General features: G+C 50.0%; 1 protein-coding gene across 8 annotated transcripts in view; it reads right to left on the bottom strand.

Annotated features, from left to right (window-relative positions):
- The window catches only part of Foxp1 (forkhead box P1), a 513,865-nt gene that overhangs the window by 63,287 nt on the left and 425,986 nt on the right, over positions 1 to 24,592 (bottom strand). For 6 of the 8 annotated variants that reach the window (XM_047534814.1, XM_047534811.1, XM_047534812.1 and 3 more), the window contains 2 exons: positions 9,146 to 9,299; positions 3,726 to 3,927 (listed from right to left, as the gene is read on the bottom strand). In XM_047534814.1, coding sequence (XP_047390770.1) covers positions 3,726 to 3,927; positions 9,146 to 9,299 — 356 coding nt within the window. Of the gene's footprint in view, positions 1 to 3,725; positions 3,928 to 9,145; positions 9,300 to 14,180; positions 14,228 to 24,592 lie in introns of those variants that run through there. The other 2 variants (XM_047534815.1, XM_047534816.1) reach the window with 2 other exon arrangements.

The raw sequence follows: 24,592 nt of genomic DNA, 5'->3' as shown, positions 1-24,592 counted from the left end.
CGAGTCTTTCTCCAATGGACAGGGGAGCCACGCTCTGTCCGGTGGCTCCAAACTGCCTCTCCCTGGGCTCCGTTCCATTCTCCAAACTGTTCTGAACTAGTCGGTTTAAAGCATCCTTTAGTTTTTGGTATCTGCTGCCATGGAAATTCACGAAAGAAAATCTTGAAGCAGAGTCACAAACCTTGGTCACAGCAAATTTCTCATTCTCATTGCTGCTTTTTAGGCTCAGGCAATACGTGTGTGCGCGTGTGCGCACGTACGTAGACGTGAGTCCCTTACCAGGGATGCAGTCTGAGATGGAGGCGCTGCGCAGACTCGGGGACGTGTGAACATCACCAGTGTGCTCACAGGAGCCTGGATGGGGTGGCCCACGGCACGCGGGGCTCTGTGGGGTCACGTGGCATCGCTGCCCGCTGATCCTGAGGCCGTGAGGGTAAGCCAGGCACGGGAGAAATGACACACTGGAGACTAGGCGAACACCAGCTGTGTGACCGCTGCTGGCCCGACACAACGCACTATTCACTGTCAACTAGTGCTTAACAGGTGGAAGGAGAAGGCCCTCCAACCGGGTCTGAGAGTGCAGCGGAGCAGGTACGCGGGCAGCAGCATGGCTCGCTCTCCATGGCCTGCCAGGCCCGCGGGCGGGGTATTTGCACGTGCCCCGTTGACATGACTGGCGTCTCCACGATGCGTGAGTAACGCCCTGGGGGCTGACCCCGATGGCCTCGAGGCCCGGGGGGGTGGGGGGGGGGGGGGGGGGAACTTCTCCCTCCATTCTAGTCTTATGGGGCCACTGCTGTAATGCGGATTAGATCCCGACTCTACCTGAATACTCAGATAGCTTTCTTCTGATATAAAGATACGCATCTAATTAAAGCAGTTGGCTTATGATGCCCGACCCAGTGAGAAGGATATGAAATCATGTTTGCAGCCACTTAACCAAAATATGTGATTAATTTTTTTTTATGGAGTCATTTCTATTTAAGAACAAAATCCAGAACTTGCTTCTCCCCGAGGGAAGCGTTACTATCACTTCCTGCTGTGCGGGTCTCGTCCCGTGTGTGTGGAAGCTCTGCGTGTGAGATACACAGGGGATGGTGCGAAAAGAGTCAGCGGAATGGGCTGTCAGTCTGGGGTACCCTCCTTGGGAAAGCACTCGGCCTGGGCTGACCTCCTGGCCGGGGACAGGCCATGGCAGGAATCAAGTCACACGACACAGTCCAGGCTCCGAGACAACCCAGCTTCAACCCACACACTCGGTGAAAATTAGATCTTAAGTTCCCAGCAGGAGCAGCGGCAAGCAGCCCCAGCACCGCCGCGCCCAGGAAGCTGGTGTGCAGACACGGGCAGCCTCCGCCTCCCCAGCCTCACGCCCTCGCTCAACGTCTACACTGCAGCCTCACGCCCTCGCTCCACGTCTACACTGCGGCCTCACGCCCTCGCTCCACGTCTACACTGCGGCCTCACGCCCTCGCTCAACGTCTACACTGCGGCCTCACGCCCTCACTCCATGTCTACACTGCGGCCTCACGCACTCGCTCAACGTCTACACTGCAGCCTCACGCCCTCGCTCCATGTCCACACTGCGGCCTCACACCCTCACTCCATGTCCACACTGCGGCCTCACTCCCTCACTCCATGTCCACACTGCGGCCTCACGCCCTCCCTCCATGTCTACACTGCGGCCTCACGCCCTCGCTCCATGTCTACACTGCAGCCTCACGCCCTCGCTCCATATCTACACTGCAGCCTCACGCCCTCACTCCACGTCTACACTGCGGCCTCACGCCCTCGCTCCACGTCTACACTGTGGCCTCACGCCCTCGCTCCATGTCTACACTGCAGCCTCACGCCCTCGCTCCATATCTACACTGCAGCCTCACGCCCTCACTCGACGTCTACACTACACCTCACGCCCTCGCTCCATGTCTACACTGCGGCCTCACGCCCTCGCTCCATGTCTACACTGCGGCCTCACGCCCTCGCTCCATGTCCACACTGCGGCCTCATGCCCTCGCTCCATGTCCACACTGCGGCCTCACTCCCTCGCTCCATGTCTACACTGCGGCCTCACGCCCTCGCTCCATGTCCACACTGCGGCCTCACGCCCTCGCTCCACGTCTACACTTCGGCCTCACGCCCTCGCTCCACGTCTACACTGCGGCCTCACGCCCTCGCTCAACGTCTACACTGCAGCCTCATGCCCTCGCTCCATGTCTACACTGCAGCCTCACGCCCTCGCTCAACGTCTACACTACACCTCACGCCCTCGCTCAACGTCTACACTGCGGCCTCATGCCCTCGCTCCATGTCTACACTGCAGCCTCACGCCCTCGCTCCATGTCTACACTGCGGCCTCACGCCCTCGCTCCACGTCTACACTGCGGCCTCACGCCCTCGCTCAACGTCTACACTGCGGCCTCACGCCCTCGCTCCATGTCTACACTGCGGCCTCACGCCCTCGCTCCATGTCTACACTGCGGCCTCACGCCCTCGCTCCATGTCTACACTGCAGCCTCACGCCCTCGCTCAACGTCTACACTGCAGCCTCACGCCCTCGCTCCATGTCTACACTGCGGCCTCACGCCCTCCCTCCATGTCTACACTGCGGCCTCACGCCCTCGCTCAACGTCTACACTGCAGCCTCACGCCCTCGCTCCATGTCTACACTGCAGTCTCACTCCCTCGCTCCATGTCTACACTGCAGTCTCACGCCCTCGCTCCATGTCTACACTGCGGCCTCACGCCCTCACTCCATGTCTACACTGCGGCCTCACGCCCTCCCTCCATGTCTACACTGCAGTCTCACGCCCTCGCTCCATGTCTACACTGCGGCCTCACGCCCTCGCTCCATGTCTACACTTGCGGCCTCACGCCCTCCCTCCATGTCTACACTGCAGTCTCACGCCCTCGCTCCATGTCCACACTGCGGCCTCACGCCCTCCCTCCATGTCTACACTGCAGCCTCACGCCCTCACTCCATGTCCACACTGCAGCCTCACGCCCTCGCTCCATATCTACACTGCAGCCTCACGCCCTCGCTCCATGTCTACACTGCGGCCTCACGCCCTCCCTCCATGTCTACACTGCGGCCTCACGCCCTCGCTCCATGTCCACACTGCGGCCTCACTCCCTCACTCCATGTCCACACTGCGGCCTCACGCCCTCACTCCATGTCCACACTGCAGCCTCACGCCCTCACTCCATGTCCACACTGCAGCCTCACGCCCTCGCTCCATGTCTACACTGCAGTCTCACGCCCTCGCTCCATGTCTACACTGCAGCCTCACGCCCTCCCTCCATGTCTACACTGCAGCCTCATGCCCTTACTCCATGTCTACCTACACCACGAGCTTTGGGGACACACGAAGCTCCCCTTTCGGAGGGGTCTTGCTTCCCAGACCAAGACGCACAATGGCCCTCAGGACGCGCCTGGTACCCCAGATGGTGCCTACAGCCCAGGGAACGGCGCTCACGCGGAGGGAGAACTCGGCAGACAGAGGACCTGGAGCCTGGCATCCGACCCACCGAGAACCCCAAGCCTCCTGCCTGGCCCAAAGCCGAAGAGACCCATGTGCACCAATTCCATGTGGAGAGGTGAGCACACTCAGGTGCTCCCCAGGCACCGTACTGGGCACGTTCTGAGGTGACCACAGGCGCACCCAAGTCACGAGAATCCGGAGGGCCCCGGCAGCGGCAGCTGCGCGCAGGGCCCCGGGCCCTACCTCTCCCTCTTGGGCGTGTGCACCGAGAGCTGGCCGTTGGTGGAGGCATGTGGGTTCATCACCAGGGAGGCCTTGGCGGGGGCGGAGGAGGACACGCAGGTGGTCAGGTCCAGGCTGCTGGGGTTGTTGCTCGGGGCTTCTTCTGCAGTGTGCACGCCTGTCACTTCCTTCCAGAGCTGCTGCAGCTCCGTTGGAATCATGCCTGAAACAAACAAATTGGATAATTAAATCAATTAACAGCTAATTCCGGCCTCTTCAAACAGTAATTAAATCAAAGAGTCAGTAAACAAAGCCGAGTGTTAGGGACTGTTTTGGTGTGTGCAGTCCTTTCTTCCTCCCTCCCCCACCACGGCGATCGCGGTGGCAGCATCCTCCCAGGGCCCTGGGCACGTGGCGGCTGGGCCGGGTCAGGGCGGCCGCTCTGCCACAGCAGGGCCCGCCTCCCTCCACCCAGCTGCTGCCTCCCAATTTCAGAACAGCCTAGGATGGCACCTTATTTTCAGACACAAAGAAGGGCCCAGAACAAATCCGTTCAACTCTATCCTGATGACAACGCGAACCACCAAATGAATGATTTTGTGCTTAAGTCCTAAATGATGACAAATAGCTTTGTTATTAAATATAGTTTTATTAATCACTTTTAGACATAAATTATGAATTCATATCGTCCTCCTGAAATGCTTTTCAACTTTAACAGTCAAATTGATTATACTATGATTATTTCATTAACACACCTATCTTCCTCATTAATTTTGGTTTCTAGTACCACATGCTTAATTGATGGATGTGTCTACTGAAAAACTGCATAACTTTTTACACAAGTAACACTATTATCACTGTCATTTCTTAAATCAGTGCTAATGAAGCATTGCTGAGTGAGAGGAAGACGGGAAATCAACTTGGGGCAGTAAGTCCTCCTGCTTTACAAGAGGGTCAAGGTGGACACAGGCCTGTAAGAGTTAAGGGTCGCCTTGCATTTTTCCAAGAGGAGCCTCAACCAGGACAGCACCCTGGCTTTCCAGAGCCTGCAGGTCTCTCCTGGCAGCAGGTCTCCATGGACCCAGCAGGTCCAATTCCACCTCCATGCCTAATTCAGCGCACGTGCACGCACGGGAGAAAGCGTCTCTCACGACTACCACCCACCAACAGCAGCAGCTCCCTCTGAAAGAACCCCGAAAAGAAATCACACCCCTGGACCTCATCAGGCAACTCATTAGAATCGGCCCTGTGGACGGCAGGTCATTGTCCCACCCATCCTGACAGCCAGCGGGCAAAGCCGGCCATTTTCTGGGTCCATAGCAGGAGCCGAAAGAGGCATGTTTCTTACCAAACGGAAGGTATTGAATTAAAGGAGAAGGCTGTGTGCATTATATTCATTTGAAACACATAATAAAAAATGCCAAGGTCTAAATTTAATTTATTTTTGTCATTTAGAATACAATGGAGAGATAATCATCTCAACGTGATCAGCCAAACATCTTTACTTTGCTAAACTGTTAAAGATTTTAATTATGCCAGCATTGGAGAGCGCTGGTCTAATGAGGCGATGGACTCCAGAGAATCCGAGTGGTTAAGAACTGTGAAATGAGTCTGATAGGATTTTTTTATATTCACCGTGGATCGTTTGCATATCAAAGAGGAGTAAATTATTGCACAGCAGACCAATAACCTTCCCCGCCTTTCCGCCAGGAACCTTAACAAAAACAGTTGGTCTCTCCTATCGGTTCTTCACGAAAATGTCCAAATGCCCGAGTATTTGCAATTAATATATATCATAAAGGCGGCTTCGAAGGATACAGTAAGTGGTCAGATGTTCTCGGAGCACATCCTCCACGGCCAAGTCCCTTTCCTTCCCCCTCCATAAAAATCAAATGCCAATTATATTTGATGGATTTTGTCCCAAATGAGCATTTAGTTATTAGGCATATTCAATTATTACTTGTCCCCTGAAATTAAACCTCAGAAGCAAATTAAACAAAGGGCAAGTCCACTACACCACCCCGTGTCCCGGTGTGGCTGCATCCGGGCTATTCTTTTCAGACACCCTTCCCAGTGACAGGTGGGACGAGCCAGAAGCTGGCGAGCCTGCCTCGGCGGTCCGCACACCAACGTTACCTGCGAGCGTGGCCGACCCCTGGATCAGCGTTGGCTGCACTGAACCGACGGCCAGCGGGCTCCCGTGCTGGCGGCAGTCCAGCGGAACCCCGGAACCTACACCTGTTTGTACTTTCTAACTGCAAACACAGGAAAGGAACCCGCCGCCCATTCCTCCACTCAAGCCAGTGGTTTGTGGCCAGCAGCTCGGGAAGGACACTGGCCCAAGGGCCGCTCTGAGGCTTCCCTCCGAGAAGAGCAGGACTCTGAGCTGTCTGCGCAGCCTGCACGTGCAGCCGGGACGAGGGCGCCCCACTTGTTACACCTGCAGGCTGCTCTCCCACCGCTGCCCGCAGGAGCCTGGGAAGCAGCTCCAGCACGCGGGGGGAGAAGGGTAAACACTCACACGCCGACTGACAACAGAGCCGTTTCTGGGTCAAATCTCGATGTGATAATTACATTTCAGAACGTTCTCATCAGAGCAGGTGAGAGCCAGGCAGCCGGCTCCTCCAGCCCTGCTGCTGCTGGCCAGCTGCCGTCCCGGCGAGCTCAGCGGACACTGGGCACACTCCACCAAGGGTGCTGGCCTTCCACAGCCCAGATCCCGTGACAGAACGAAGACAGACGAAAGGTAAGGAGTCGCCTGTCGACCACCTGCACATCCCACTTCCAGAAAGCCCGCATTCCTCCCGAAATGGTAGATTCAGAGGAGCAAGACAAACAAACCCATTAACAGGTACGTCGCCACACGGCTTCCCCTACCCGGAGTGTCCGTTTTAAAAAAATTAAAAGGTCGGAATGATGGAGAAGGAGTATTTCGTGTCACACTGCGGGTGCTGGGGAGGAGCAGAGTGAGAGGACAGGGTTGAAACCAGACAGCATACGCAAAGCAGAGCAAAGGCCCCTCAGTAACCTGAGAAACAACAAAAATCATCCCCTGCATTTCATACTAGAAAAATCCCCAGAGGAGGGAGAAAATCAGGACCTAAGAAACACCACTGTCCATTCCTGTCCTCTGACCTCTGACCACCCTGAGCCGGCCCTGGGATAGCCACGCGGAGGCGTGTGCGCCGATGGCTTCGTTACAGAGCGGGCGCCTGGGCACTTCCAACACGTCACTCCTGGGCCCTGGCTATGCTTTTTTTTTTTCCTCCCCAGGACATCCAGTCCCTTCATTATAAAAGAAAATGCAGGCGTGGGTTTAAAAAATGTATGTTGTGGGGACAGTTGACAGATTACTGTTCCTGGAACTCAATTTTACAACCCAGGTATCACTGGCTCAAAGACAAACAGAGTTGATCAACCTTTTTTGTCCTTGTACATCCATACCCAGGTGACCATGTTCAAGCAAGCAGAAAGTTGATTTAAACCTCATAATGACATCAGTTTTAAGCCATCATCTCTCTGATAAAAAGGAATTGTGCTGGAGCCCAACCGCACTGAAGTCTCAGGCCACGTGGCGGAGGGGGCAGGGAGACGGACCCAGCTCCTGATCCACAGGAGGTGGCAAGAGCGTGGTGCTCCTTCCCCTGAGAGAACCTGACTTTAGAAACGTCTGCCTTTATGTCTGTGCCACGGTGGGCGCGCACCCGGGCACCCCCCCGGGTGTCAAACCAGCGCCTTCCCAATGTTGCAGGGGCTAAGAGTTACAGCAGACTGCTAAGCAGATCCATCCATGCCACCCCCGGTGAATCACCTGCCGGTGTCGACGTGCGGCTGCAGAGGTTACACTCCACGCACCCACGCTCACTTCCTTCACATCACCTATGAGCTTGTCTCGTCACTGCCCAATTGCCCTCTTTTGGACAGCGTTAACTGATGTACTACGACAATGAAGCTCAGTGAGCAAACTTTGCAGCCCAGGAGCAGAGGGAAAAGGAGAGGGGTGAAGCCCGAGGCCGCCTCGTCCAACCACCAACTAGAGGTGTGATGAAAGTCCAGCTAACACCCTGCAACATGCACTGGTCCTGCCTCCCTCTCCCCTGTGGCTCAGTCACCCAACCCTCTACTCTGGTGATGCACCAAGCGAGCAGTCAGGGCGGACAGGTGTGGGGGCAAGAGAGAAGCCGAAGAAGAAGGAATCCACCTGCAGGCAACCTTCATAACCAGGAGGAAACCCTAGGCAGAGGGGTCTGCGTGGCTGACTCCAGAGGGAGGTCAGATGTAGACACACTTCCACTGGCTCCAGTCGCCAAAGGTCACCCGCCAACAGCCCCACCTAATATGACACCAGGAAGACCCCACACTTCCACCCTTCTTCAGATGACAGCCGAGACCAGGACACCCAAAGCCGTGGCCTGCTGCCTTGGAGGCACATCAAATCTTCTGCGGCTGGGAGGATCCGGGGGCTGAGGAAGCCACTGAGGTCTGTGCAGCCAGGGGGCCCCTCTGGGTACCAAAATCCAAGGAAGTCCAAGTCCCTTATCTAAATGGGGTACTGCCTGCATGCAAGCCAGGCACATCCTACCTACGCTCTAAGTACCTCGAGGTCACTTCATCCAATGCAACGTAAACGTGATATAAATAGTTGTTATACTGTACTGTTGTGAGAACAGGAAGAATTCTGTGTTCAGTACAGATGCATTATCTTTTTTTTTTTTTGACTGAATATTTTCAACCCCTGCTTGGTGATTCTGCAGAGGAGGGACTTGCAGCTACGGCTAGCCAAGACGTGGGGCACAGGAATGCTCCCTCCTCTCCTCCTCTGAATCACCCACTGGCGTTCACATGCGTGCAAAAGCCAGAGCGGCTTCAGCCCAGGCTGCACCCTAAAATCACCCCAAGTTCCCCTTTGTTTCTGACGTCCAACACCCTCGGGATGAAACGGCACTGGCTTTACTGAAGGAACTCACAAAACCTAGGGAATCTTTTCCTTTTCAAGGAGCCTGTTTCCGAGGAAGAACTGGCGACAGGATGCCTGCTCAGAACGGGAAGACCCACGCAGAAAGAGAGAGAGAGAAAGGTGACCTGGTTCTCCGCGCGGAGAGAGTGGTCTCAGTCACCTACAGGAGAACAAACCCAGATTCTTGCACAGATAGTTAAGAGACGGCGTGCGGAAAAAGCATGGCGAGGTTTAAAACAGAGCAAGTTACGTGACATAAAATGTGTGTCAACACGACTAGCAGCAGCCTCCAAGCAGATTCTTCGTGGTTCCCAACAGAAGTGCTCTGGGTCACCGCAGTGCCCGCTGGGGCTGGAGGCGCCTTACCCGTCACTGCCGCCCGGCAGGGGCAGGAGTGCTCCTGACCCCTGGTGCCCCGTCTGCTCTGGGCTGCACATGCACACGTGGGAGGCGCCGCCCGGCCCGCCCCGGGGAGGACACGTACCTTGAGCAAGAGGCTGCAGGGGGAGGGCGGGCTGCCCGGGCGGGATGGTCAGGAGGCCTTGGCGCTGCAGGGACAGCAGGTGCTGCTGCTGGAGCTGCTGCATCTGGAGGAGCTGCTGCTGGAACGCCAGCTGCTGGGTGGCCACCTGCTGCTGCTGCGAAGAAGGGGACAGATGTGAGAGGCCACCCGAGCCCAGCGACCTTGCCCTCCAACCCAGGCTGGTGGCGCTCGGGGGCCGCCCTCCTCTCTGCTGCCCGCACCCGCAGGAGGCGCCCTTGCCGCTAGCTCTGAGTCGGGGAGTCGCCGTGCCGCCCTCGGGCCCGGAGCTCGGTCACCCCTCGCACTGCGGTGAGGGGGATCTGAACCCCGAGCCCGGGAGCGGCGGAGGAGCAAGGTGTCGCCCGGTCTGCCCCGCGCGGGCAGGAGCCTGTGACTACTCTGTTTATCACTCCTGACATCAATAAATGAGAAGAAATCAGACCTTTGAAGAAGAAAAACTTCATCTAATATTGTTAATTAGCCATGACAAACGATGAAATAACATTGTAAATCTTTCATAGAAACAGCCGCTAGATTTTAATTACACACATTCATAATTTACCAAACAACAGCGTACTTGACTGCAAGGGTCTGATAGGAACAGCGCTAAGCTCAGGCGCCTCAACTTGGCCGTGGCCTTGGAAGGCCCGGGTCTGCTCGCTGGGCCCGCTCCGCACCCGCTTTGTTCTCGAAAAGAAGGGGCTTTAGGACGCGGGCGAATCTTCTTGTTGATGGGACAGTGACCGAGGAAAACTTCTGTTGTGTAAAACATCAATACAGCATTCCTGTGTTTAGCAGGCCTTGCTCCAGCCAAAAATTAATGTAGATTTCCTCAGTAATATCTCATGTGATAGAAAGATAATACAGTGCGGTATAGTATAATAAATAGAAGGAAATTATCTAATATCCTTAATCTGCGAGGAATCATTTCGAGGTGGAGGGCCTGGCCACACCAGGGCTAACAGTCAGAAAGGGAAATTAACCCTTCCACGTGGGGCCAAAGAGAAGGAAGAAGGATCCTCAAGAAAAGAAGAACATCATTCTCCTCATTCTGACTCACGTGGAGAGATCAGAGGGCCAGGGAACACGCGGGCTGCCCCAACCTCCAGCAGGCGTGTGGGCCACACGAGGCCACCCACAAAACCAACGTGGCCGTGACTGAGGCCCCCACAAAACAGTGGGCGCACAAGGTCTTCGAGGCCAGGTTCCAAGGAGGAGAGAAGTGGTGGCTTCCTCCCCAGCCCCACGTAGCTCGCTCCACAGTAAAAAACCCCGATTCTCATATTAGCAACCAATTTCAGACTTACCACCACGCCACTGAGAAAGTTAATTGAGTTTCACTCCAAAAAACAAATTCTATACCACTAACAACAAAAATTAAATAAATTTAAATGAAAAGCCCGTGTTTTCATTTTAAGAACAGCATGCATAAAATGATCCAATTGTCTTCACCCTTCCCAAGTTATCACATTAATGTAAAAACCAATGATAGTTATATTCATGTCAAAATGATTTTTTTCACTTCTTCAACAGATATTAACTCGCGACATTAAAGGAAAAAAAAGGGGGGGTGGGGGGAAGGACAATATGGACACCACCGAGGGTTGAGGACCGAGCTCTCCTCGAGGCAGGGTATGCTGGGGGGCTGGCAGGCAGGGGAAGGCCTTCCTGTCTTACTGTAAATGAAATGTTTAAAAAACTGTGTATTTATATAAAGTGACTGATGCCTTTTCTGTTGTCTCTGGCCATCCCTAGGAAAAGCTCACCAAAGCTGTGGACGTTTGAAAAGCCAGGATATAAAAGTATACAAGGCCCATTGTCCAAAGGAAGAATTTAAAAGCAACGCCGGTTGCCAGACTGCGCTCCCCACCCAGTTACCAAACACAGGATACGAGTCCATTTGTTTACTTCTCACATTGAATGCGCACAAAAAAGGTCTCCGCGCAGTCCCCCGGCAGGTCAGTGGGCAGCGTTCAAATGCAGAAGGGCCCTGATAAACGCTGCCTTTCGGATCCCCTCCCTGAGCGCCAGTCAAAGGTCTGGTTTCCCTTCTTCGGCTACTCCCTAGGCCTAACATAAACGGTCGTAAACGCCTGGGACAAACGGGCCCTTGGAAAACAATCAGCTCGGCCTACCTCGCCAGCCAGCACAGGACGCCATCTTTCTTTGTGGCTTGATTTCATGTGAACTGGACTATCCATGTTCCACACCAGTCCCTTCTGGGGCTGTGCAGGGCTCCCTCAGCCTCCCCACCCATGAGCATCTATCTTCTGAGGGAGAACCCCATGTGGAGCAGACCTGACCAGGGAAACATCCCAGGACCACCTGAGGCAAAAAGAGGTCCAGGGGGCACACCCTGGCCTGGGGTCCAGAGCCTCCTGCAGAGGTAATCAGCAGGGGGGAAATAAAACTAATGGTACCACATTCCCAGCCACTAATGAATGGCTCATGACACACTCCTTTTACCTGTCAACACCCAAGCTCAGACCCTGTTAAAAACACCACCATCATGACATGGCTACCACGTGACTCCATGGCCTCACTACCAAAGGACCATCACCCGCAGGTTAGTTTTCAGAGACCAGCCCTGACACCCCAGGCAAAAAGGATCTCCTAGCCACTGTCCCACAGCACAAGAACCTAGCCAGCGCCATGCAGGGAGACCCATCCACTGCACCGGTCTCCGCCCCCGAGGGAGACTGAAGGCCACGACTCTCCGGGTCACCTCTGCCTGGAGAAGGGATGACAAAGCAAGGACCGGAGCAGCCCTGGCGCTCCGGATGAGGGGCAAGGCCACCACGGTGACTCGGTCTCTCCTGGGGGGACACAGAGCCTCTTCTCCCGGCCACCTCCCCTCTCTGCGCCCCCTCCTGACAGGAGCCATTTCGGAGAGTGAACTTTCATCCTGTCTCTGCCCCAGAACTTTCCCTTTCGCGTTCCTCCGGCGGCCTGGGAGTCATTGAACTTTCATGTTCTCCAGCATGAGGCGAGGATTCCAAACTAGTCTAACAGACCAAATAAGAGGTAATCAGAAGTGGCACAGAAGGGCGAAGCAGCCCCCCGGTAACTGATAAGAACGAGCGTGGCAGCCCCCTTTTTGTTTGTCTTCAAATATAGAGTTAAAGATCTTTAAAAACTAAATTTTGATGCCTTTGAAAAGAAAGAAGCACAAAATAACAACAGGGGGTTATGCCTGCAAGCCACAGGGGAGAGTCTCCCTAATTCTTATTCTCCCTTTTGAAGGCTGTTAGAAATCTGATTCAAAAAAGCAACAGCAGAAGGGAACCCTCTCGAGGCTGTAACCATTCCTGTGATCATGCATAATGGCTTCAAAAGTGGGTTTTTACCAATTCTGTTGATCAATTGCCCCCCCTCACATCCCTTCTTTTTCTGCGGTGTTTACATCTGATGTGACTCTATGACAAGCACTGTCTGAGACTGTGAACAGGGCTGTCATGTGATTTATGGCGCATCAAACCACAACTTGTCCAAACTGAAGCTCGCAGTTCATTAATTAGAGAGTTGTGACTTTGAAGTCAGCTTTCAGGACTGTGGTTTTTAACATTTGGCTAATTTATATGCTCTTGAATGTGGATCTCTAAGGAAAAAAATGAAATTCCCTTCTTGTCTTTGAACTTCTTTTGATCCGCACCAATAATCATTTCTTTGTCCAGAGTGAGGCCTGCAATCCCAGAGTCATTAAAGCGCATTGAACTGCCACTGATGAGTAAGCCCTGCTGAATTAGAAAAACAGCCAGCAAAACAAAGCTGAGAGCCTTGTGCAGTGATATCTCACAATTACATGCCTTCCCTCCCTGCGCCATTTCCATTTTTAATACGTTAGTCCTTTAGATTTACATTTTAGACACTTTCTAATCTGTTCCCTGTTTTATTACAGCAGCACCCGGTAGCGCCACTGTACCGGATGGTGGTGGTCAGTGTTTTCCACTGCGGCCCCTCCCCCACTTCACCCCAAAACTGCCCCTGCTCTGCGGGGCGTCAGGAGGCTGCCAGCAGGACGGCAGGGCCAGAAGGCTGGCGGGCGGAGGGGACCCGGCCGGGGCAAGGGGAGCAGGTCACTCCTGCCTGCAGGACCAGAGCCCAGCCGCCAGTATCGGTGCTCGTGGGAGGGACGGGGACCAGGGCAGGCACCTGGTAAGGCCCTCGGGAGAGAGGGGATGGCGGCTGCTGAGAGGAGGCGGGCTGCCGTGGAGTCACAGCCAGGTGACCCAGGAGATCAGGGCGGGGCGGAGGGTGGGTCCACCGGAGCTGTGTGAGGAGGCGGGCTGAGTGGGTGACTTAGAAATGGGATGGGTGTCCTCACCAGGTGGGGGTCCCAGGGGGCCAGGCCATGCCTGCACGACTGCTGGCACCCACTGGGCTGGGCGCCACCAGCAGAGACTCGTGGCTCCACAGAGCAGGGCACACAGAAGCTACTGCGTGGCCCTCCTCCATGCTCAGGAAGACACGGGACCCCCAGCCAGAGTATCCCACTAACTTCACTGGGCCCTCCGTCATGACAGCATGGAGAACTTGCAGGAAGAAGCTCAAAGAAGACGGGGACACTTTTCTTCTAACTTGTTTGTCTGTCCAACTTCATAAAAGCTTCCTCTTCTGAAGGAAGAAGCCACCCTCAGGGCTAAACTCTCTTGGGCTGATGAACAGTGAAGCCTTCCAGAAAGATGGTGCCCAGGGAGCTCACCTCCCTGGTTGCACCCGGCCCCTGGCTGCGTGGGTCTCCAGCGGAGCCGGAACGCTCTGCCCAAGGCCCCCTCCCGCCCTCACACAGGTAAGCTCGGGAGCAGCACCGGCCAGACAAGCGGCAGGAAGCGGACGGAACCAAGGAGAATCTACAGCAGGACAACTCTGGGTCTGAACGCCGAGCCCGAGAGTCAGCTCGGTTGCGCAATCACTTAAAAGATGGAGTGACAGTTTAACAGCCACGAGACAGTCCTCGGGGATGCTGCGGTTTGAAAGTAAATATGTATGTCGGTACCTCTTTAGGCTGCTTTCCAGCATGCTGTTGTTGAAAGTTGAAGCTGCAACTGTCTGTTGTTTTTTATAAACTCTTGAAGCTGCTGCTACAAAGGAAAGATGAGGACGGTAAGTGACAGAGGGCAGGGTTGGTCCCCCTGTCCCTTTTGGTGCTATCCACAAGCTGTGATTTGAAAAAGCGCATCCTTTTATCTGTAATGGCCTGACCTTTAGTTTGAAACTCGACAATAATTCGCACACACTGACTATTCTTGGCATATTGTTGAGAAGTAATCTCAAAAATGGACTGATGAAAAACATACCATTTTCTACACCACACTAATTAAAATAAGGCAAGGGATGACCTTTGAGCGTACAAAGCCACAGTGCCCTTGCGGAGAGAGTCTGGTGAATCTCCAGCGCCGCGCTCTCTGGGCGGTGGGGGGTGGGCTGAGTGGAGCACAGGTCGGCACCGGGAGCTTCCCGTCCAGGGTCCCTGCCACCCCGGGCCCACCCAGAGAGTCCACCGCTGTGGTACCCATTCTCATCTCTCAGCTCAGGTGTCCCTGAGCGGAGCATTAGGTCCCCATGAAGCCAGAAGTTCATTTCAGCATCAGCATAGACGGAAGAAGCGAAATTAAAACTGTGCCTTGAAATCGACCAACACCAAAAGGCTTCGTTACGTTAAGGGGGGGGATAAAGTTCCCTCAGCTTCCGAATGGAAATGGGGACTTCGGGAGCTGTCATATTTAAACCTGCTCCCAACGCGCTTCTGGCTTCGCTGCGATGCACGCCACGTGGAAGCCTCAGGGCTTACCAAATAAAAGAGTGGAAAGCCACCTAAGCCCCCAAGATCCCTTCTACCAAGTTTCATATAGCCCTAATCTTGGTCCACGAGGTACTCTCTGGGCCCCACCCTGGCCACGGGGGCAGGGCTGTCTCTTGGGGACGCGGATGCAATCCGCCACTCAGGGTCTGGTCTGCAGACTGCAACAGCTACCGGCCCTCTCCAACGGGAAGGGCGGTCACTGTCGCTCAGGGCCATTCTGAGCAGGCTCAGGGCCAGGTCGGTGGGGGGCGGTTACCTGCTGAAGCATGAGGGCCTGCTGCTGCTGGAGGGAGGACTTGGAGTTGCTGAGGACTCAGCACCTGTGCTGGAGGATCTGCTGCATCTGCTGCGGAGTGATAACCTGAGGTGTCATCATAGCCACGACATGGGGACTAGAACGTAACCGAGGATGAATAGAAGCCAGGGTAGCCAGGAACCATAAGCATGCTGCGACCCGGTACCGGAGGCAGGCGCCCCCCGCCTGCCCGGAGAGCTGACCACCTTCCCATGCAACGCGGACTTCTGCAGAGGGACACGCGCCAGCGCCAGGCCGTCGCTATGGAGTCTGTGGATGGTACCTTCTGCGGCACAGGTCTAGAAACCGTGCCTCGGGCATGCTAGGCCAGCTCTCTGACACGGAGCTACGCCCCCAGCCCGGAATTTATTTTAAATAAAGAAAATAGAACCTTTCAGCCCTGATGGGGTTCCCAAAAGCCTTGCAAAACAGACAAGGAGGGAAAACTTAACAAACACTATGCGGATTTGGGATGGAAAGATCTCAACTTCTAATTAAAAACGAGTCTTTCAGTCAAAGGAGCTGCAGGAAGTTAATCCGAACTTGAATTCCGTTTTAGGGGACAAGGGAAGTGGGACCCCACAGCTTCACAGCTGGAGTTACTGGGACACACTCTTTGTGCAGAGCAATGTTCAGGACCATCAATGGGTGCCGAGTCCGGTGGAGAAGGGGACCTCGGACGCGCCCTCTGAACTTGAGCACAGACCCTTTTCATGACACGGGGCCCTTCCTCGTTCACCCCGCACACAGATGTCTCAATTCTTTCATATTATGTGCGATACCATTAAAAGCCGCTTTCCATGACCTTTCAGTGACAAACAGCTACAGTGATGAACTTGATAGCATTTCATATTTGCAACTGTTAACACGTTTCTGCACGGGCATCTCTGCAAGGAACCTGTACACTGGATCTGAAAGGATGATGTCTTGTTCAGATAAAACACTGACATTAAAATGACAGCCTGTCTTGGCCAAGGTTACACAAATTGTATTCAAGCGGATACCTAATGACAAAGCTATGAATTCCGCGAGCTTTCTAGAATGTAATTTAGCTATCAAAATAATCACTGCACTTGTGTTTAATTGCAGACTACATGAGAACCATTTTGTCAGTCCCCGTAATGCAAGACTATTTCATGAAAAATCACCCCCCCCACACACACCCCAATGAAAAGATAAGAAAAGAAAACAACGAAAAGAAAAGACAAAACCCGTATGTCTTGGAAGAGTAATATTTAAGCATCTTACTTCTCTTTGGTTTCTAATCAAACATGTGACAGCAAGAAGCAGGAGGCAGTAAAGGATATACTTTGTTAAAAAGGATCTGCTGTCATCTCATGTATTACAATAAAAGGTAATAACATGTTTTGCACTTGCCTGTGTGCCACTTGAAAAAAAATTCAGCAGACAATAGCTGATCAGAAGATTAAAAGAATTAAAAATCTTTCAGGGGAACAGTAAGCAAAAGAGAGAAGTGCAGTATTAATTTTATGTAACATAATGTCTTAATGTGCAGTTTATCTCGACTCTCACATGATCTGTCCTGTCATTTGCATAGCGAACGTCTCATTCCTAATTTCACAGTCATATGCTCTGATGTCCCGATTTCTCAGCATCACTAATTTTGATGAACTAAAATGGTTCCTGAAGGTCAGATTCATGTACAGTGAGTGCTCTCCACTGTTGTCGGGGGCCTGTTTGGCGGAGGGGGACTGTTGATGCGCAAGTTCCGCCTGTTTAGAAAACACTAGCTTGAACACTGGGGAAATTTCATTAACCCAACTCTGGAAGGTCATCCATGCATTCTTCCTATTTGCAGTGGCCTTTTAAGTGTAGATGTAGATACACTGTAATTTAAAACAGATGGGTATGTCTGAATATTTTTATATGCAAAAAGGGACAGATGTATATGAATGGATAAATTATCCTTTTAAAAAGATAATTCACAGCAATGAAATACCACCAATGATTGGAACAGCGAACTTGCATTCAGTCTAGGGCAAACATCAAGATGACGTTATGAAAACATCCAACCACCTACAAGTTAATTCCCATTAGCTGACTTTGTCTTTGCCGGAAGAAACTTTCTGGGTTCTTAAATGCACACGAGGTGCCAGTCCCTGTCTAGAGTGGCGGAGGCCACACGTCACACCACGGGTTTACTTTTCCTTGAGAGTTGCATCACTGACTAGGCTGGGAGGTTCAATTAGGCAAACAAAAGAACCATGTTTAAGGTTTCTTTTTTCCTCTGCGTTTCTTGGATGATGTACAATATAAATATTCTTGAGCCAAATTTCTAATGGTGATGAACAGGAAAACGCACAGGAATGGGTGGTGCAGAGTCTGTGCCGATGGTGAAGGTGAACCTCACAGAGCTTCCACACAAGTCAGCACACAAACAATCCCCGGCCGCGGTGACTCAAACATCGAGGGACATCCTGTTGGCAAGGGGAGAGTGGACTTCTGACAAGGATGGTGGCCACACAGACGCATGGAACTGACAGAAGTCTCCCACCTCCACCCTCAGCAGGAGGGCTGTGTGCAAATGGTACCAGGGTGAAGCGGATTTTAGACGCTACACATACGCACATATGTGGAGACACGCGCGTATGCGTTCTGCGTGTGTGCATACATACTCTACAAGTTTTCTTCTTCTTAACTCTGGTGAAATGAGGTGTATCTTCTTAAATGAGGAGTGCCACTATCTCTTGACTGGAAGTAAAGGGGGCTGAGGACAGAACTGAGACACAGATGACTTCTCAACCCTCACCCAGGCCCACGTATCAGGCTCCTTTTCCACAGTTGGTTATTCATTTTCTACAGTTGTGCTGCTGAGCAGAGGGACGAACTTGCCTCTCCCTTGCTGTCCTCCTCTGGACACTTGGATGGAGAGGCTGATGAGTCGTAAAATGCTCAGAGCTGCGGGCCGGGCCCAGGGAGGGACAGGGCACCGGCCAATGTGTCCCTGAGTGACCAGGAGCGGGCCATTATGTCCTGATAGCCTGAACTCTGCTTCTACTGTCTGAAACCACATTTTCACACCAGTTAGCACCGAGCCTCCAAAGAGGGCTCAAGCTCAATTTATAAATGCCATAAAACTGAGATTTCCCCAAAGTTTCTGCTCCAACCTGTCAGGAAAGGAGGTTATGGGAAGCCTTAACAAACATTCAAAAGGACCGGAAACCATGGTGGGGCAGGGGGAGAAAAAAAATCAGAGCACAGTTTAAGGCTTTCCATAGTTAAGAATCACAGCCACGGATCCACTCTCCTGATTCCCAGAGTCCGACTTTCCCAGGCAGCTAGTCCCCACTAATACTGGGAATCAAAGGGCACGCAGTACCAGCGCCGGGCTATTACAGTCCACTCTTTATTGCCCATTACTACTGAGGTCATTAGCGGCAAGAGTGATCGCAGCAGTCTTAACCTATTGATCACTGTAACTGCTATCATTTAATCCCGGGCTGAACGTGCGGAAAGCAGCTGAAGGCACACGGGAGGCAGAGCGCCTCCGCTCCGAGAATATGGCCAGAGCTCGGCCAGCGACACTCTGATTCATAAAACCTAGCCAGTGGTTTTAAATCAATAGTATTTTAAAACAGTCACGCGAGTTTTTAACTACAGCAGCCTGGTATTTATGGGCCCCTCGTTGAGAGCATTCAGTGAAAATGAAACTTTCCTCCTTTCCAATCCCACGCTGGCCACCTTACTCTCCCCGAGATAAAAACATTCATTTCTGATGTTTCGTGGAGCTACAGGGCTCATGCCTATCTGGTGGTGTAAGCTCATTTTTTTTTTCTTTCTGTCTCACAAGACAATTTAAATCTAAGACAAAAAAACATATACATCCCGATACTGTAACTACCTTAACCGTTTGAGTATATAGAAATGAGAGTGTGTTTTATGAGTTAACAATGAATCATAGAAGGCAATTTATGAAGAACTAGCATGATTCTGTCTAGCTGCCTTAGGGATCAGAAATTCAAATTAAACTCCTGGCAGACATTTAAAGAATGCTAGCATACAAAACTGAATTTAAACACACACACACACACACACACACACACACACACACAGAGTTAACACTCTTTAGTGAGTTTCAAGAGGAATCATGAATTGAAAAACACACCGCATGATCCGCTGTTGACTGATAGCAGCGGGTGTGGCGGATCCCAGGTGCAGGCAGACCTGCCCAATGGCAGGGACTCCTCTGTGCCTGGGCCACTGAACTCTGCTGCGGTGGGCCTGCCGCTACACAAGACCAGCCACAGGAGACTGTCCTCGGCCACCAACTGCTGTCAAAAGCCCCTACGCTGCCCAGCAGTTCTGGTTCTGCCTGACACTGTTCTCTTTTTCTCCAAAATGACTCTGCACCATCTGAAGGCTGGAGGACTATTGGAATAATAGGCCTTATTGTTTTCTTTTATCTCCACCAGGGAAAGGCAGGTGATGGGAGGGGGGAAATCTGAAAAGCAAACAAATAAACAAAAACACTCCCAGAAAACAATGCTTCTTTCTAATCTAGGAGACAATTGAAGGAATTGGGTGGGAGGCAGAGGAGGCAATATCAATACTGAAAATAACATGTTATCATGTTTTTTCTCTCCCTGTAGTTCACACTCACACGAGTACCAGTGAAAACTGCCCAGAGAAGCACACAGACTGTGCTCATCAGCATCTTCTCAGAACTGCTGTGGACAGACAGGCAACCAGGAAGACCGAAAATTTAAACATGCTGCTTTACTTCCACATGAACCATTCGGTAAAATCATTTTCATTAAATTATTTCAAAAAAAAAAAATTATTTAGGAACTGTTGTTAACCTCTGTTCATTCACCGCTGTGTGTGTGTCCCAGGAACCTCACTTCCCTTCTAGACTCCAGGCTGTGTTTGGTGATAAGTGATCTGGTTAGGCAGTTTTACCTAGTTAATCACATAAGAAGAGCAAAACAAATTAAATCAGAAGGCTCCAGAATGTCAAACAAAAGCAAACAAAGAAAACGGCTCTATTAAAAAAAAAAAAGAAGAAGAAGAAAAGAAGAAAGAACTATGCCAATATTACATGAGTGTATAGCTGCTAGCCTGTGCAGGAGGAAGCTAACACCATCACTGCCCTCCTGAGAAACCACAAGTTTTCAGAATCAACAAACCAGTGGATACAACAGATGTATCAGCAAACCAAAGTTAGGAAGGTTCTAGCTAGCCTCCATGGTATTAAAAAATTAAAAATAAAAATTCTAAGCAGGGAACATGGAAGGCAGCTGTATCATAAAGGAAAGAAAATACATTTCTGACATAATATTTCAGTTAAAAAAAAAGAAAAGAAAAAGCACGCTATTCATGTGGAAAGTATAATTCTGTTTCATTATGGAATTCTGCTTTTTGTATAACTCTTTTAGACTTAGCTATTTTGCCACAATACTATACAAAGCATTAAGGCAAGTAATGGTTATTATATTAATGCAAAATCATCTAAGTAGTCAGTCATTAGCATAACTGTTCTCTCAGTAACAATGCAACCACCTATTAAAATTTTAGAAAAAAAGAGACCTCTTTAAATGCAATTAGCATTTCATTTTTTATCATTTTGTTTATTACATTCTATCAAGAAAGGCTATCTTTCTTTCAGGAAGAATTGTAAGGCCAAGACTTGCCTGCCAATCAGGAGTTATTTCAGGTTATCCACCCTAATGGGCAATCTCCAGCAAAGCTCTCCGAGAGTCCTTTCTCTTTTGTCTTGAAATTTTAAAAGTGGCATGTGTTTGTTTGTTTACAGCAGAGGTCAGGGCCCCTCCACTGCTGTCCTGTACCATTTCCCAGGAAGACAGGGGGCTCCAAGTGCCGGCAGAATTGTTTCAGCTCTAATAAATATCAGCTTCATTTGCATAAAAATGTAAAGTTTACATAAATTAAATCGCTGTTCCCTTAGCAATTGTTAAATACAGGAAACGAGGAAGTTACACAGGGAAATACTCACCCACTAAGCACTGATCTTTTCAACCCAGCCATTATTATTACTATTACTATTATTATTAAAATCGAGAAAAATGCCTCCTCTCCCTTTCCAACCTCCCTCTCCTGTAGTTGGGAGGGACCACAAGGGAATCCAACATGCCATGATGTCTTACAGCAAAAACAACAACAAAAACCATTTTTAAGTGGGAGGAAGGCACTACCCCAAGAAGGGACATCAAAAAAGACTCTCCACAGGTCTTCAGCAAGCTCTCCTGAATTCAAGTATCATTCACAATAAAGGAAAAGCAACTGTATCCATCCTGCTGGAGAAACAGGCACTACTAAAGAGGAGAAAAGAGCTTGTAGACAGGGTTTCAGATCAACTGTTAGTGTTACATGGAGGAAAAATAAAATGTTTATCTTTTCTCAAAAAAAAAAAAAAAAAAAAAAAATCTTTTTTTTTTCCCCCAAGACCAACAGTAAAATTGAGCTCTGTTTTCTTCTTCAAAGCTTCAACCAGCACAGGAAATAACACAGGGAGCTTAACTGCAAATATGGTCCCCCTATATTTTGAGGGGGAGGGAGAATAACTGAATTTAAACATGCAGGTAGGCCCAAATTAGATCATTCTGAAGTTTTCTGAGGTCCTACTTGGGGTGCAACAACAATTTTTTTTTCTTTCTTTCTTTCTTTCTTTCTTTTTTTTTTTTTAACCACTGAAGTTTCTCAAATCAAGCAGCTTCCCTACCTAACCTGCTCTCAGCTCCTCCATCCCGTCCACCACAGTTAAGCTGGTTTCTAATGAGAAAACATCAGTTTCTTCTTGGACAATTTCACCATTCATTGATTTATTTCTAATGAAGAGAAAGCCCTATCAAAAGCTGCCTTCCTAGAAAAGGCCAAAATATGTTAAAAATAAATAATAACAATAATGCCCAGTGAAAGGAAGGCCAGGGGAGAGACCCTGCAAGACCCACCTCCCCAAGTGCAGGACAATTAGCAGAAGCCAACAAAAAAGCCACCTTCAGAAAAAAGTGAGAGAAATTAAGCTGCCACAACAGTAACAGGTTACATGAAAAAAAAAAAAAAATCAGAATTTAATGTATTCTCCCCCGTGTCATCTTGTTTTGTCAAGACATCAAATAGAATCGGGAACTACAAAATAACAAGCCCTTGAGAAATCACAGAAGCCCACCTTTGATGTTGTTGATTTACCTGTTCTCAGTTATTTGAACAATGATGTTTCAGATTTAAGGGCAAGATAAAGCTTAAAAATTAAAACGCGGTACCAAGGTATTCTAAAAAGCTCACCCTAACATTTAGCCTGCATCTTCATTCATTAGTAGCTTTTAACCAGATTTGAAAACGAGCCATAATGCATGCGTTCAGAATTCATTTTTCTCATTCTAAATTCATTTCTCTTCAAACAACTGCCAGCCAGGCTGGAAGAGGGACTCAGAGAAGGTTATTCCTATCATCCGAAGGGAGAGGCCCAGTATAGCTCTTTCCAGATAATTCCACCCTCCTCAGGCTGCAGAGGGAGGTTGAGCTCAGAGGTACCCGAGTTTTTCTTTCCTTTTCTAAAATTTTTTCATGAAAGGGGGGAAAAAAAAAAAAAAAAAAAAAAAGGCCGACAGCAGAATGACATTTATGTGGCAGGGAAAGGGTGTTACACCCTGAAATAACCAAACAAGTACCCAGAACACCACGTTGCCTCCGAGGCAATGCATCTTTCACCATACAACAAATTTAGCTTTGGGGAGTTAAGGGTACCCCACATCTCCACACATGGGGCTGCACAGGGCTAAACTCCTCCACCTAAGAAGACGGACAGGTGAACAGCGACTAACTACTAGCCTTCTATCCAACATCACCTATAGAACACATGCCAGCAGCTGCCACACTGAGCCTGCTCATTTTTATACATGGATAGTGTCTACCAAGGCACAGAGACCCCAAAATGCAGCAGTTAAAAAACGTGTGTAAGGCACTAAAATTGAACAACCCTGTGTTTGCCAGCATAGAATTTATAAAACCCAGATAGCTAAGAAGGCCCTTCTGTGATTGATTGCCACTCCTGGTCATCAAATGCCTATTTTTGACATGCCAGGAGCCATTCGCTTGTTCTCACCTTCCCTGGTCAACTGTTACCATGTTAGCCCCCGATCAGAAATCACAGTCAACTACCTGAACCAGACTGCAGCTGGTCCCTGAACTGGTCCAGTTACTAATAGCAGGGTTTTCAGGTTCTCTTAAGTGAAATGTTCATCCACAGCTAACCACATCATAAAATCAATTTCTTCAACCATTTTTTTTTTTTTTTTTTTTTTGGCCAACTCAAATTTTAATCACATTTTAGTGCTGAGAAACTGGCCACAACGTTCTCTCCTGATCATTTGAGAAACACTGATGATTTGAACACTTCCGCACATCATCCAAGACAAATCAGGGATTTCACTGCTTTTAATTAATCTGGATTTTAATTTCACTGCGTTTTGCAATTGTGAGAAGGCCAGTTAAAAAGTTGTGTGACTGGCCAGTGTCATTAGGGAGTTTATCTTTCCCATGACAGCCCCTGTCGGTGCTCAGACCCAGGGCAGCAAGGATGAGGGCTTTGGTTTTTAAGGTACATTTGACTGCAAACAAAAAAAAAAAAAAAAAAAAAAAAAAGAAAGAAAAGAAAGAAAAGAGAAGAAAAAAAAAGAAAAGAAAGAAAAAAGAAAAGAAAGAAAAAATTTCAAACCAACCATTCCTATCAAGCTTCCTGATGATTTATGGTTTATCAACAGAGTGAGGTTACGCAACACCGCGTGCCTTTAGATGTGTTATTTCAGCTAGTTGAGATTTAATTAAGATCACAGCCTCTAAAATCCCTGTCAAATGAAAACTCAGAGAAGACAAAACACCATATATCCCCATACAGAATGTTTCCATTCCATCCCTGGAAAAATATGAGTTAATCGGTGTCTGTATGGCTGCAGACAAAAGTTCACTAATTTTGTTTTCTTCTGACACAGATTGCTTTCTATTACACGTCACGAGATGATATTCCCCTTCAAGGAGGGAGGGAAAAATCCCAAGTGAAACATGCTGCAGAAAATGCACTTGGAATTATTATCCGGCGTCACCGGAGCTGGGTTGTCATGTCATGGCACTATCAGGCTTAAAACTTTCATTTAATGAAATGTGTTTGTTTATTTTAAAACACACACACACACACACACACACACACACACAAACGGGATGCCCACCTTCTTTCAATTACTTGGATTAAATAACTGACATGTTATGTTTCTCATTTCCTTCACTAACCAACTTTTTGCCAGACAAGCTATACATCTGAGCAGGAAAGAAAGTT

This window comes from Sciurus carolinensis, chromosome 19, assembly GCF_902686445.1.
Source record: "Sciurus carolinensis chromosome 19, mSciCar1.2, whole genome shotgun sequence".
NCBI classification, from domain to species: domain Eukaryota; kingdom Metazoa; phylum Chordata; class Mammalia; order Rodentia; family Sciuridae; genus Sciurus; species Sciurus carolinensis.
This window is presented reverse-complemented; position numbering and strand designations above follow the sequence as displayed.